General features: G+C 38.3%; 1 protein-coding gene across 1 annotated transcript in view; it reads right to left on the minus strand.

Moving 5' to 3' along the window:
• The window catches only part of LOC124789333 (alanine aminotransferase 1-like), a 79,070-nt gene extending 69,553 nt beyond the window's left edge, over positions 1–9,517 (minus strand). The window contains exon 1 of the mRNA XM_047256651.1: positions 8,779–9,517. Coding sequence (XP_047112607.1) covers positions 8,779–9,078 — 300 coding nt within the window. The 5' untranslated portion in view covers positions 9,079–9,517. The remainder of the gene's footprint in view (positions 1–8,778) is intronic.
• Between the last annotated feature and the right edge of the window lie 1,754 nt (positions 9,518–11,271).

The following is an 11,271-nucleotide window of genomic DNA, read 5'->3' on the forward strand; positions in this document are numbered from 1 at the left end:
CAAATGCTGCTGGTAAGGGAAATTGGATGATAGCTGGAAGAAGAGATTTATCTTTACCAGGCTTAGGTAGGGGAACAATAATAGCTTCACGCCAAAGCATGGCAAATACACAGTCAGTCCAAATACGGTTGTAGGTATAGAGGAAAAAGCGTTTTCCCACAGGAGGAAGATTCTGCAGCATGAGGACGTGGATTGTCAGGCCCAGGAGCAGAAGACCTGGATGAGGAGAGAGCACGTTCGAGCTCCCTCATAGTAAAAGGAGTATTGTAGCATTCTCAATTCAAAGAGAGAAAAGAGATTGCACAAGCCTCCTCCGCCTGTTTCCCAGGAAGGAGGGTAGTGGGTGGAGCTTGAAACCTCCGTAAAGTACTGGCCCAAAGCATTGGAAACATCGACAGGGTCGACTACGGCTTTTCCTGCCACAGTCAGACCAGTGATTGGGAAGTGGGCGGTAGTCCCAGAAAGCTGGCGCAAGCCACCCCAAATTGGTCTTGCAGACGGGTGAGTGTCAGCTTGAAGACGAGGAGACTTTGCCACCATCGAACTGAACTAAGTCACAAGTTTGTGTAGCCATGTTTTTCTTGGGACAGGGAGAGGCTAACACAGCGCTGTAGCTTGCAGACGAAGGGACATTCGGTTTATGGCTGGGCAAAAGGAAAAGATACCTTCTCTTTCACCCATATCTCTTGAACAGCTCACTCATCTTGATGGGCAACCTCATGTGCATCCCTGCTACAAGTGACACATTTGGCCGCGTTTTTACATGACATGCTGGTATGACTGAACTGGTGGCATTTATAACACCGCAACTGATTGGGAATGTAAGGGCGCACAGAGATGACTTCATAGCCTGCCTTTATCTTGGTATGAAGTGTTAACCGATCGAAAGTCAGGAATAATGTGAGAGTGGGCACCAAATCGGCAGCTTCCTTCTTCACAGCTCGATGAACAGCAGTAATGCCCCGATCCAATACATAATTAGTTATTTTATCCTCCATCAAGCTATCCAACAGCCGGGTGTAGACAACATTGCAGGACGAGTCAAGTGTCCTGTGAGCCTACACTTTAATAGGATATTCGTGGAGCGTTCAGGCCTTGAGTAGGTTCTGGGTCTGGAGAGCACTATCAATTTCAGAAAGAAGTGTTCCATTGCGGAGACAGGGCAGGCGATGCCATCTACGCCTTTTTGTATAACAAAGGAGTTTACAGAAGCAAAAGTCTGGTTTATGTCTAAACGTGAGACTACAAGATATCGAGGTGCAACAGTTAGAGACATTGAGGCAGGAGCCTCATTCCACTTTAATGGGAAACACTCTGAGAAAGAGAAGGAAAATCAGTCATTGGGAAGAAGTCCCCTGTGATTGCGCTCCTTCCAGCAGGGGCCCTCCAAAGGGGAGGCCCCTGCCTCAGGTGATTGTTCACACCTTAGGTCACACATTCCTAATGACAGACGGAGGGACCAATAGGCAGAGGAGAAAGGTAACAGCTAAGACAATCACCCGTCCCTGGGCCTGGCTTGTATCAGGGGGTACATGCAGGCCCAACATGCCAAGTCGTGTTAAATGCATGAGTGGCTGTCAGGCACACACAGGGAGGAGAAGAAAAGATAAGAGGGAAAGGAAGCAATAAAGGATAGTCTCAAACGCCAAAGCAGAAGCAAAAGAGAGCAGAACAAGGAAAACTGAACAAGGAAAGAGGGCAGTGCAGGGGGGGAACGAGCGACACGGGAAGAGGGCAGTGCAGGGGGTACGAGCGACACGGGAAGAGGGCAGTGCAGGGGGGAACGAGCGACACGGGAAAAGAGCAGTGCAGGGAACGAGCGACACGATAAAAGAGCAGTGCAGGGAACAAGCAATACAGGGAAAGGAGAGTATAAGGAAAGAGCAGTACAACAGAGAAGAGACATACAAGTAAACCGACGCAAATGAACTTCAAGAGCCCATGGAGGCTGGAGACATCTCCCCAAGAGAGTGGAAAAGAACAGAAGATGTGGAGACAAACACCACTGAAAGAGAAGCAGTGCTGTGAAGATCTGGGGCCCTGTGGTCGCCAAGCATTTACTCACCAAAGAGCAGCGAGCTCCCTGTGTGTGTGTGTGTGTGTGTGTGTGTGTGTGTGTGTGTGTGTGTGTGTGTGTGTGTGTGTGCATATTATTGCTACGTTTGCTTCTTCCTTAACTATGGGATTCTTTTCTGGGGATCAAAGGCACAAAATAAGGATACTGAAAAGAGGCACAAGAATGACAGCTAAAAATAGACAGGGTTCATGCAAGGATCTCTCTAATATTCTGGGTATCCTTCCTGTGCAAAGTGAGTACATCTGTCAATCTGTTGTGCGTACCATGAAAAACTATTAGTTAAGTCAGCATGACTTTCGTTTCAAGGATCAGGCTACTACCTGTTCCCAAGTTGCAAACAAAAGCATTTCCATCTTTTCTGAAGTCTTCCAATATCTCTCATCCTATTCAGCCAATACTACCGTCTAAATCTTTGTCATATAACTTTGTTAATAATTATTTCTTCCACTTGATTCCCACTTGTATTTATTACAATGTGTGTAGTTTTGTAAAGACTTTTCATTATTTCTATTAGGAGATAAGAATATCAACATTCAGACAATCTTGCAGGGCTATCACAGCTCACATGGTCAAAACCCTGCTCAAGGTTGAAAAAGGTCATACGGGTCTCTATATATTAAATTCTCTCTGTTTTTCTATAATGTTCCCAGTAAAAAAAAATACAAAGTGCACGAACAACCTGAGGTGAATCCATTTTGTTGTTCACAAATTACAGCTTCAGTAATATTTGTCAAGTGGTTATTTATGCAGTTATTTATTATCATTGAGTAGAGTTTGTGTTCCGTGCTTATGGAAGGCAGCCATTAGTCAGTATTTTACTGATAGTTCTATAGCTAATTATAGAACAAAAGCCAGTCTGGATTAACATTTACCAAGGGGAAAAAATAAAACATAAACAAACTGAAGTGCATAATAATTTGTCCAAGGAGAGGAAAAAGATCACTAAAATATATCTATTTAAAATGCAGTTTAAACGTATTTCATAAGTAATATGTACTACAAAATTAAAGCTTATTTAGTAACAAAAGTGCAGCAACAACAATTTGTCACATTACAATGTGTGAGCACAATTTAATGCTTTTGCAAGCACTGTGTAAAGGGAGGAGGAGACATATGTTCACAAAGTCACCAGTGGGCAGCCTTTTATTTTTGTTGTTTTATATAACAAATCCTGTGTCACAGCTAAATGTAACTTGGAGGAATGAATAAATAAATTAACAACAAATCCCATGTAAGATAATCTACACAAAGCAAATGAAACCTACATTACCTAGGAGAGGCTGTCACTAAGAAAGACCATATGCCAAAGTTTTTCTTAGTATGAGGGTACTGAGCAGTTTCTTGATAGGAAAATTAGTTCACTGACAAACACAAATAGTAAACAATTTTGTTCAAGATGCAGACAAAAAATCTAAGGCCTAAAAAATGAAGTGTATAATACCTTAAAGCATAAATAGATAATGACGAACAAATGACTGGAAACGTCAATTGGTACAGATTTGTAGCTACCTTTCTGAGAGTCAACGATTCCAGCACGAGCACTGGGCGTGTCAGATTTTGAATGTAAACCATTCCAAAGCTGGTTTGCGAATGATGGGGCAGAATCCCTCAAGGAAACGTGCTGGGCCCAACAGTGCTCTTAAAATATATTTATGATTTTGCCCGCAGAATCAAACACGATGGAATGGTTCTGTCTGTCACTGACAACAGTAATCTAGTCAATTACAGATCACCAAGTATAATGAGAGATAAAGCTGAAGAAAAACTTTTAGTTGTTTGCAGGTGTATAGAAAAGAACAAAATTAAGTCTTCCCGGAAAAAAAGAAGAAAAAACAACAGTATTAGTTTTCATATAGGCAGGCAGTCACTCAGTAACCACATTCTGCAAGATAAAGATGAAATTGCAGAATGTATCTAGAATGAAACTTCCAGGGATAAATGGTGATTTACAGATGATGAGGACTAAGCACCTTACTGTCTTTGATAGTGAATAGTTTTACCATGCTATGCACTTCAAATAATGACTTCAGTGTGTAGCAGCTCATGGAGTACAACAACATAGTTTGTTTATGTCCGTCCATAATTAGTTATGGCACATCTGTCTAGGGAACAAGTAAATATAATATACAAACAATCTTTAAAGGAAAAAAGGCGTATACTGATTATAACATGTAGTGGCAGGAGAACTGCCTGCTCTGATTGATCGAGTCTATGGTAATACTGACAGTTTTTCCATGAATAGATTTTACTAGTACTGGTTTACATACAGAAAGACATTTATGAATACCCAACGAAGAGATCTCTACATGGACATGGAACCAAACTGATCCAGCCGCCACTTACCATACATATCAATGGAAAAAAGTGCTGTATAAAATTACAGAACGAAGTTCCACAAGGGATGAAAGACTATTTTTAAAATACATGCCTTCAGGCATATCCTAAAAACTTATCCATCAGAAAAGCTTTTTGATACTATCATGTATTACCTGAAACAAAATATAAATTACACTGCTAACAATGCTAATGATTAGCTGCTATAATTACACAGTGTTCTACGATACCTTTAACAAAATAGGGAAACATGCTGCACAAGTAAAACCAACAATGTATGTTGCTATGTATCTAACTTTCTACATTACATGCATTTGGCTTGACAAGATTCATACAGTTCATGTTATCTATGAATGAATGAATGAATAAATACACAAAAGAATAAATATACAAACCTAAATAAAAGTAAATAAATGCCACAGTATAAATCAAGATTTCAATGACAAACACTACTATCAAAGCTGCAGACGAACGAGACACATGAATGACGTCTTTGCAGGATAAGACAACAATTTTAACAGAGACAACAAGAAATTCTAATTTTTACTTGAAATCTCCTGTTGTCAAAGACTATAATGTGCTGGAGAAATGGAGACTTTCAAATCATTCACAGTTTGTTTCAGGCACAAAAATGAAATTGTCGGTCATAACGACTATTGAAGATTGGATGAACAAGTAAGATATTTCAGTTTTCTAGTAATATTACTCTTATATAAATCTTTTATGATTCTTCCCAAAAAATCAGTTATGCTCATAAGCTCAGCATGAAACACACAAACTTCATATTAGGATTTATGGAACACTAGGCGTGAGAGAATGAAAGGAGAAATCTAATGGCAATGTTACGATTTAGAATAAAAATTTTCATTTAAGATGTTACACAATATTACAGATGAAATTTGTAAATTATGTAGATGGAAAGTACAAAACAAGAGGTAACGTACCAGTATCACGACAAAAATTTTTAAGAAATTTGGATAAAAATCAAGCTGTGGAAAATCCAGGATGGAATAATGTCAAAGGATAGATTGTTATTTACCTTATAGCACAAATATTGAGTTGGAGATAGGCACAACAGAAAGACTGTCAAACAGGTAAGCTTTCAGCCAAAATGGCTTTTTGGCCAAGTGCTTACTTATTTTACAGTCTTTTTGTTGTATCTATCTGTAACTCAACATCTCCACTATATGATGAGTAGCAATCTACCCCTTTCATGAATTTGGATAAACGTTATATAGTGGATCCCTCTCGCATTTTTTATCATAAATTAACGATATATGTACATAGTATATTCAAAAATACTCGAGAGATTTGTCCATCATCTAACATACTTTTTTTGAATTCACTTTACAATTTGTTTTTTATGATTTAAAAGTCCATTAAATGTGCTAACATTTACATATGATGTTTATGTAAATATCAGGTCAATGGGCTATATAACCCATATCATAACTATATTGTTACATATTGGATTTCCCATTCCCTGTCCCCTCCCAAAATTTTGGTTGTGGTGCCAGACTTATCTGTAGCATCGCCTGAGGTCTAGGTTAGCTTGGAATGTGACAATCTGGTTTTGGTGACAAACTGATTGATAGCAGAGTCTAATGCTTATATCTGTGCCACACTGACAAATGCAAGGGCGGGGGGGAGGGGCAGGGAGGGTGGGGCAATAGGTAATGTTTACTGGTCAATTCATTACCAGAAACTATATTTGGCACTCACATTCATTCATTCATTCATTGGCTTTATCAACTCCAATTATGACTATTCAAACTAACCTAGACCACGGGCTATGCTATAAATCTGTGTCACCAGAACCAAGATTTCATAGATCCAATATCACACTGTAGCTGGTATACTTAGGTTCATAGTGATGTTTTGGTGTAGCAGAGCATCCTGATCAAAGCAGAGTCTGCATTATTAGTCCTCTTACTAATAGCTCTAGTCATGCATTGGTGAGCAGCCTTAGCTGTGACTCAAATCAAATGTTGCAGGCTATAAAAAACAGAAATCTTGACTTAACCATTTCAAGCATAACAACCTTAAGTTATTTTTATGTAAAATAGTGCAAACTAATTGTGCTACATCCTGAGTAGCTATGTTTATCAGTAGTGGTGTTTAATTCCCCACCTGCCCTTCTCAATCTAAGCTTTGATTAGTTCCACTGACCATTTCAAGCAAATTCTGGAACGTTTCTTTGAATCAGGAACTGACAATCCCCTTCCTCATTCTTTTAGGTGATGAAGTAGGATTGTAGTTCAATATCTCCACCTTGCCATTTTTTTTATTACTTAGCTATTTAATCATAAGAATGCCAAAACGACCCTGTAAACAAGATTATGGCCAATATCACACCCTGTAATACACCTAAGGTGTATATTCTACCTAACGAAAAGTCATCTGAGCTACTCTAAGAAAATACTGAACTGCCAAACTGAATGCTTTTGTCAAATCACTGAAAAAGTCAGTTGATGTTTTGGCATTTAAATTTTGCACAATTTGATTTGTGAATTAAAAAATAGCATTCTGAGAGTCAATTTTGAAATCCATATTGAGACTTACTATTAAGTACCTTATTTCAGGGTAGGTATATTATTGTTCATGCAGGCACAATCTTTGTTATTGCCCTCAAGGATGAAATCAGTTGTGAGACTTTGAAATAATTAATATCTGCCTTATTATCTCTCTTGCCTAGAGATACATGCCATGATGATGATGAATCGCATATGTGATAAAGATTTTAGTAATTTCAGTTATAAACAACTAGGTCTATATGTCAGTTTTCGTTTTTGAGAGATTTACTACATTAAGAATGTCTTGGGCAGAGCACTGAGAACACACAGTTGTAATCTGCAGATATGTGCTCACTGCTTCTTTTATGTAGCATATTGGTTTATCCCTGTAACTGTCTATTCATTTCTTAGCTATTGCCAGGGTTGATAAATACATCTGTTCATTACTGAATTCCAATTTATTATTATGTTGCCATTCTTTTTAAAAAGTAAATGTCACATTCCATAAGTAATATTCTGGTTCTTAACTGTTCCATGTAGAGTTTTAATTTTATTATATGAATTGTGAATTATATTTTTTAAAACCACTTTCCTTAAAGTAGAGTGCAATTTTTAAGAAACCCTGGCATTAACGTAACAGTTCATTATCAGCTTGGCAACTATGATAAATGCAAGGTGTGGCACTCGGTAATTCTTGCTTTCAGAGTAAATGCAGTACACAACAAAATATTCTGAGGTGATTAGCAAGGAGGCATTGGACACAGACTAACATCAGTTCACTAAATGGTTACACAGATTTTTTTTAACTGCACAGATCAATCCTAAACATTAATTCTCACTGTGTCTCATGACAACAATGGCACAGATTGCTACACCTCGCAGTAATTTATGTTCATATCAATCTGTGTATGGAAAAATTGTGTAACACAGAATAAATGATATTGGCAGTCACTGACATAACATATTATGGTTACTTTTCATTTCTAAAGGCTTCATATCTCCTTAAAGTGAAGGTATGCAATATTGTTCCCTGGAGTGAGGAGAGGATAGGAGCGAGGGGGGATTACAGTCAGATATAGATGAGCTCTGTACATTAAACATTACTTTTAACTTAAACTGTGTAGTATAAAAAAGATGCGCTAAGATGTTTCAGTACAGCAGAGCTGAATTAAAAGCAAAAAATCTTAAATTTCAAGCTAATTGATACGAAAGTTTCTTCTGTTAGCGGCCTACAGCTACTTCATAACAAGGACGAAATGTGTGTACGCGGTTTTCTTCTTTAATATGTTAGTTTCAAAACAAAAATTTACATCAACTACAGCACACGAAATCCCGCAACATGAAGCTCACAACTTGTCACAATCTATCAACAAAAGTATATTTTACGCAACCCCCCCCCCCCCCCCCCCCAAAAAAAACTCCACTATAAATCTATGCGATTTTTTCCTTTCTCTTCATCACATTTGTATTAACGCGGTGGTGACGTTTAACCTGCCTTATTCCATCTGTGTACATAAACAATCCTCGATGGTGTCCCTATCATTTCACGATACTCCATGATTACAGAAAACTACGACTTTCAAGTTACAATAGAACTTCGTATCTCATATAAGTATCAACGCAAAATTTCCTCTCATAACTTTAAACATGGAGTAACATTTTCGGCACGCCCACATTAGTGTGAGCAATGATTTATATAATTCCTATGTAACTTCCTTCCCATTTATATGTCATTTACGACACACTGAAGTTAAGTCAGCCTATACTACAAATCTGTGACGATTACAGAGAATAACAGAACACAGGCAGCATACATGTATACTCCAAGCAGCTAAATGTGAGCTGTCAACTTACCTTTTCCAATTCCTTTTCGATTTCCGATGCACGAATAACAAGTGGCCCTCTAACAGCATATTGCATTTCTTTTATGCATGGATTTAATGTTTCTAGCGTCACACATCGTTTAGATTTCGCGCACTTGTTGGAATCGTCGCCGCCCAAGCTGTTGACTGTCGCCATGGTGCGAGGAAAATGAGGTGAAATTGCTCCGGTATCTCGAAATAGTACGATCGGTCTGTTTGCACATTCATTTAGTGGGATAACGTTGCGCGCGATAAGGTACCGCACAGAAAGTAACAGATTGCTTCCAGCCATGGTTGTGCTTATAATTTTAACGCAATGTCACTAATTTCAATCTCCAAGGTTAAGAATTATATGTGGCAGAAATGAAGTCGTGCCTAACCTCAACGGATGTATAGCGCGTATAGCGGATCACGTCATTCAACAGATAAATCAGTCTGAAATATTGGGAAATTTACTGATTACTGTTGGATCACTTAAATACAAAATACAGATAAGCAAGCACTGCAATCTATCGTCATCACCATTAATGCGCGGGTATACTTTTCCGAGATGTCACTTCACCCATATTACAGGTAATTGATCTTACACCCGGAAAAACAGTGCGAGAACCAAATTCCCAAATTTATGTCTGAGGACACATCCGGACATGTCAAAGTCCGCACTTGATAACCTTTCTGGCAATGTGCCATCTCCTGCCCTGCACAATACTAGTACGAACACCACTGAAATAAAATCACAGAATAAACTTAAGACTTCCGCATGTGCTATGAAGCAGAACATGTCGGTAATTCAGAAGTCGGCAGTTCAGAAATTTCGGAAATGGATGAAATGTATGAGAAAATTTTGCAATGTGTCTTTACAGTTTGTACTATATCCTGAAAGAGTTTAGCCATATTTCACAAGGGTACGGGAAAGTGCATTTCCTGCTGCAATATGTTTTTATTCTGTTAATATGCAAGTTGCTGTTTGTGGCCGTAAGTAAGTAAGAGTACACAAGACGAGTTTACGCTTCGATAAGGAGTGGGGACACAGGTTACTTTTTAAACCTATCATTATTTACTATTTAGAATAAGAGTGCATGCTGTACGATTATGAAGCTCGCGGGCCTATCTTTAGATTCAAAGAATGCGCTAACTTTTGGCCTACGACATCGGTATTACTTTTCAGTAAACCAGTACTACAACATTTCATTAATGTACGAATGTTTCTGCTGTGTTTGAGTAAATAAAATTATTTAGCTCCTATGACGAAACATAATAGCACAACTCCAGCTTTTTTTCTGTTTTCACAGATGGGAACAAAAGAGTTACGTTGAATAAATGCTGTGTGCCTGCAGCTATTTTTGTATTTTCCATACAATTAAGGTCAGCGATAATTGATTTGATGTGTCTAGTGCACTAGGGAGGTCATAGAATTCGAATATTTCGTCCTATGAATTTTAAGCGTGTAGTGTGAGGGAGAAGGTCGTAGGATCTGGATACTTTGACGTATGAATTATAAGCGTGTATGAAAAATATTCCAACGTAACAGGCTACAGAGATGCACAGTCACAATGCTACTTCTCTACAGACTCGAGTCAGCCAGTTGTCGAGGATATAATTTTCACTACGACACGGACTACGTCAATCATTCCTTAAGGTTGTATGATAGAGCCACAGCTTTCTTCATCCCACATTAATCCGTTAAGAGCTGAACACCGGTGTAATTTTAAGTTTTTCACAGTCAGTGCTGTTATTTCTAACAAAAGTTTTGCAATTTGTTCTTAGATTTATCGTGGCAGAAATTTAGCTGCTCAGGCTGTTTGTTGGCTCTACGCAGAGCTGGCGTTAGGATTTTCGGGCGCCCGGTAAGTTTTCTTAGGCTCCTCCACCAAATTTTCATTTTAAACTTCGTTTTTTTTTTTTTATAAAATCGCAAAACTTTTATGCAACAAATTTTTAAACAACGCCGTTTTTAAGAAATTTTTTTAATGCTCCCAATTTGTATTAATTTGATACGTGACAAAATTATACTGTCTTTCTAGCTTTTTTAGAAGCGACTCTCATAATCTCAGTGTAACCTAAACAGCGAACTAACTCTGACTACTGCGATCATATTAATCCAACAAGCCGTTCTTACCTCACTGTAGCTGTCAGACCTTTCTTAACTTCTGTGAAAAGCTGTATGACCCTCTGTTTGGACAACAATGATGGGTAAAATGCAGAAAATCACAACATCTGTTACTTTATATTATAAAGACATTTTTAAATGCACTTACGAAGAGCATTAAGGAGGCACAGAGGAGCAAGTATCTCAGACCCAAAATTAATTACACGAATCTATTTTAAGTGCAAAACTTCTTTCAAATCCTGCTTATTAACGTCTACACTGTGCAAAGACGCCATGTTTACGTAACATCGTCTAGGCTTGTGTAGTTCCATAAGAAACCAAATGCACCCATAATGTTGTTTACTGCAACATCCATTATAGTTGGAGTCTCCTACT

Source organism: Schistocerca piceifrons, chromosome 3 (genome assembly GCF_021461385.2).
Source record: "Schistocerca piceifrons isolate TAMUIC-IGC-003096 chromosome 3, iqSchPice1.1, whole genome shotgun sequence".
Classification (NCBI taxonomy): Eukaryota; Metazoa; Arthropoda; class Insecta; order Orthoptera; family Acrididae; genus Schistocerca; species Schistocerca piceifrons.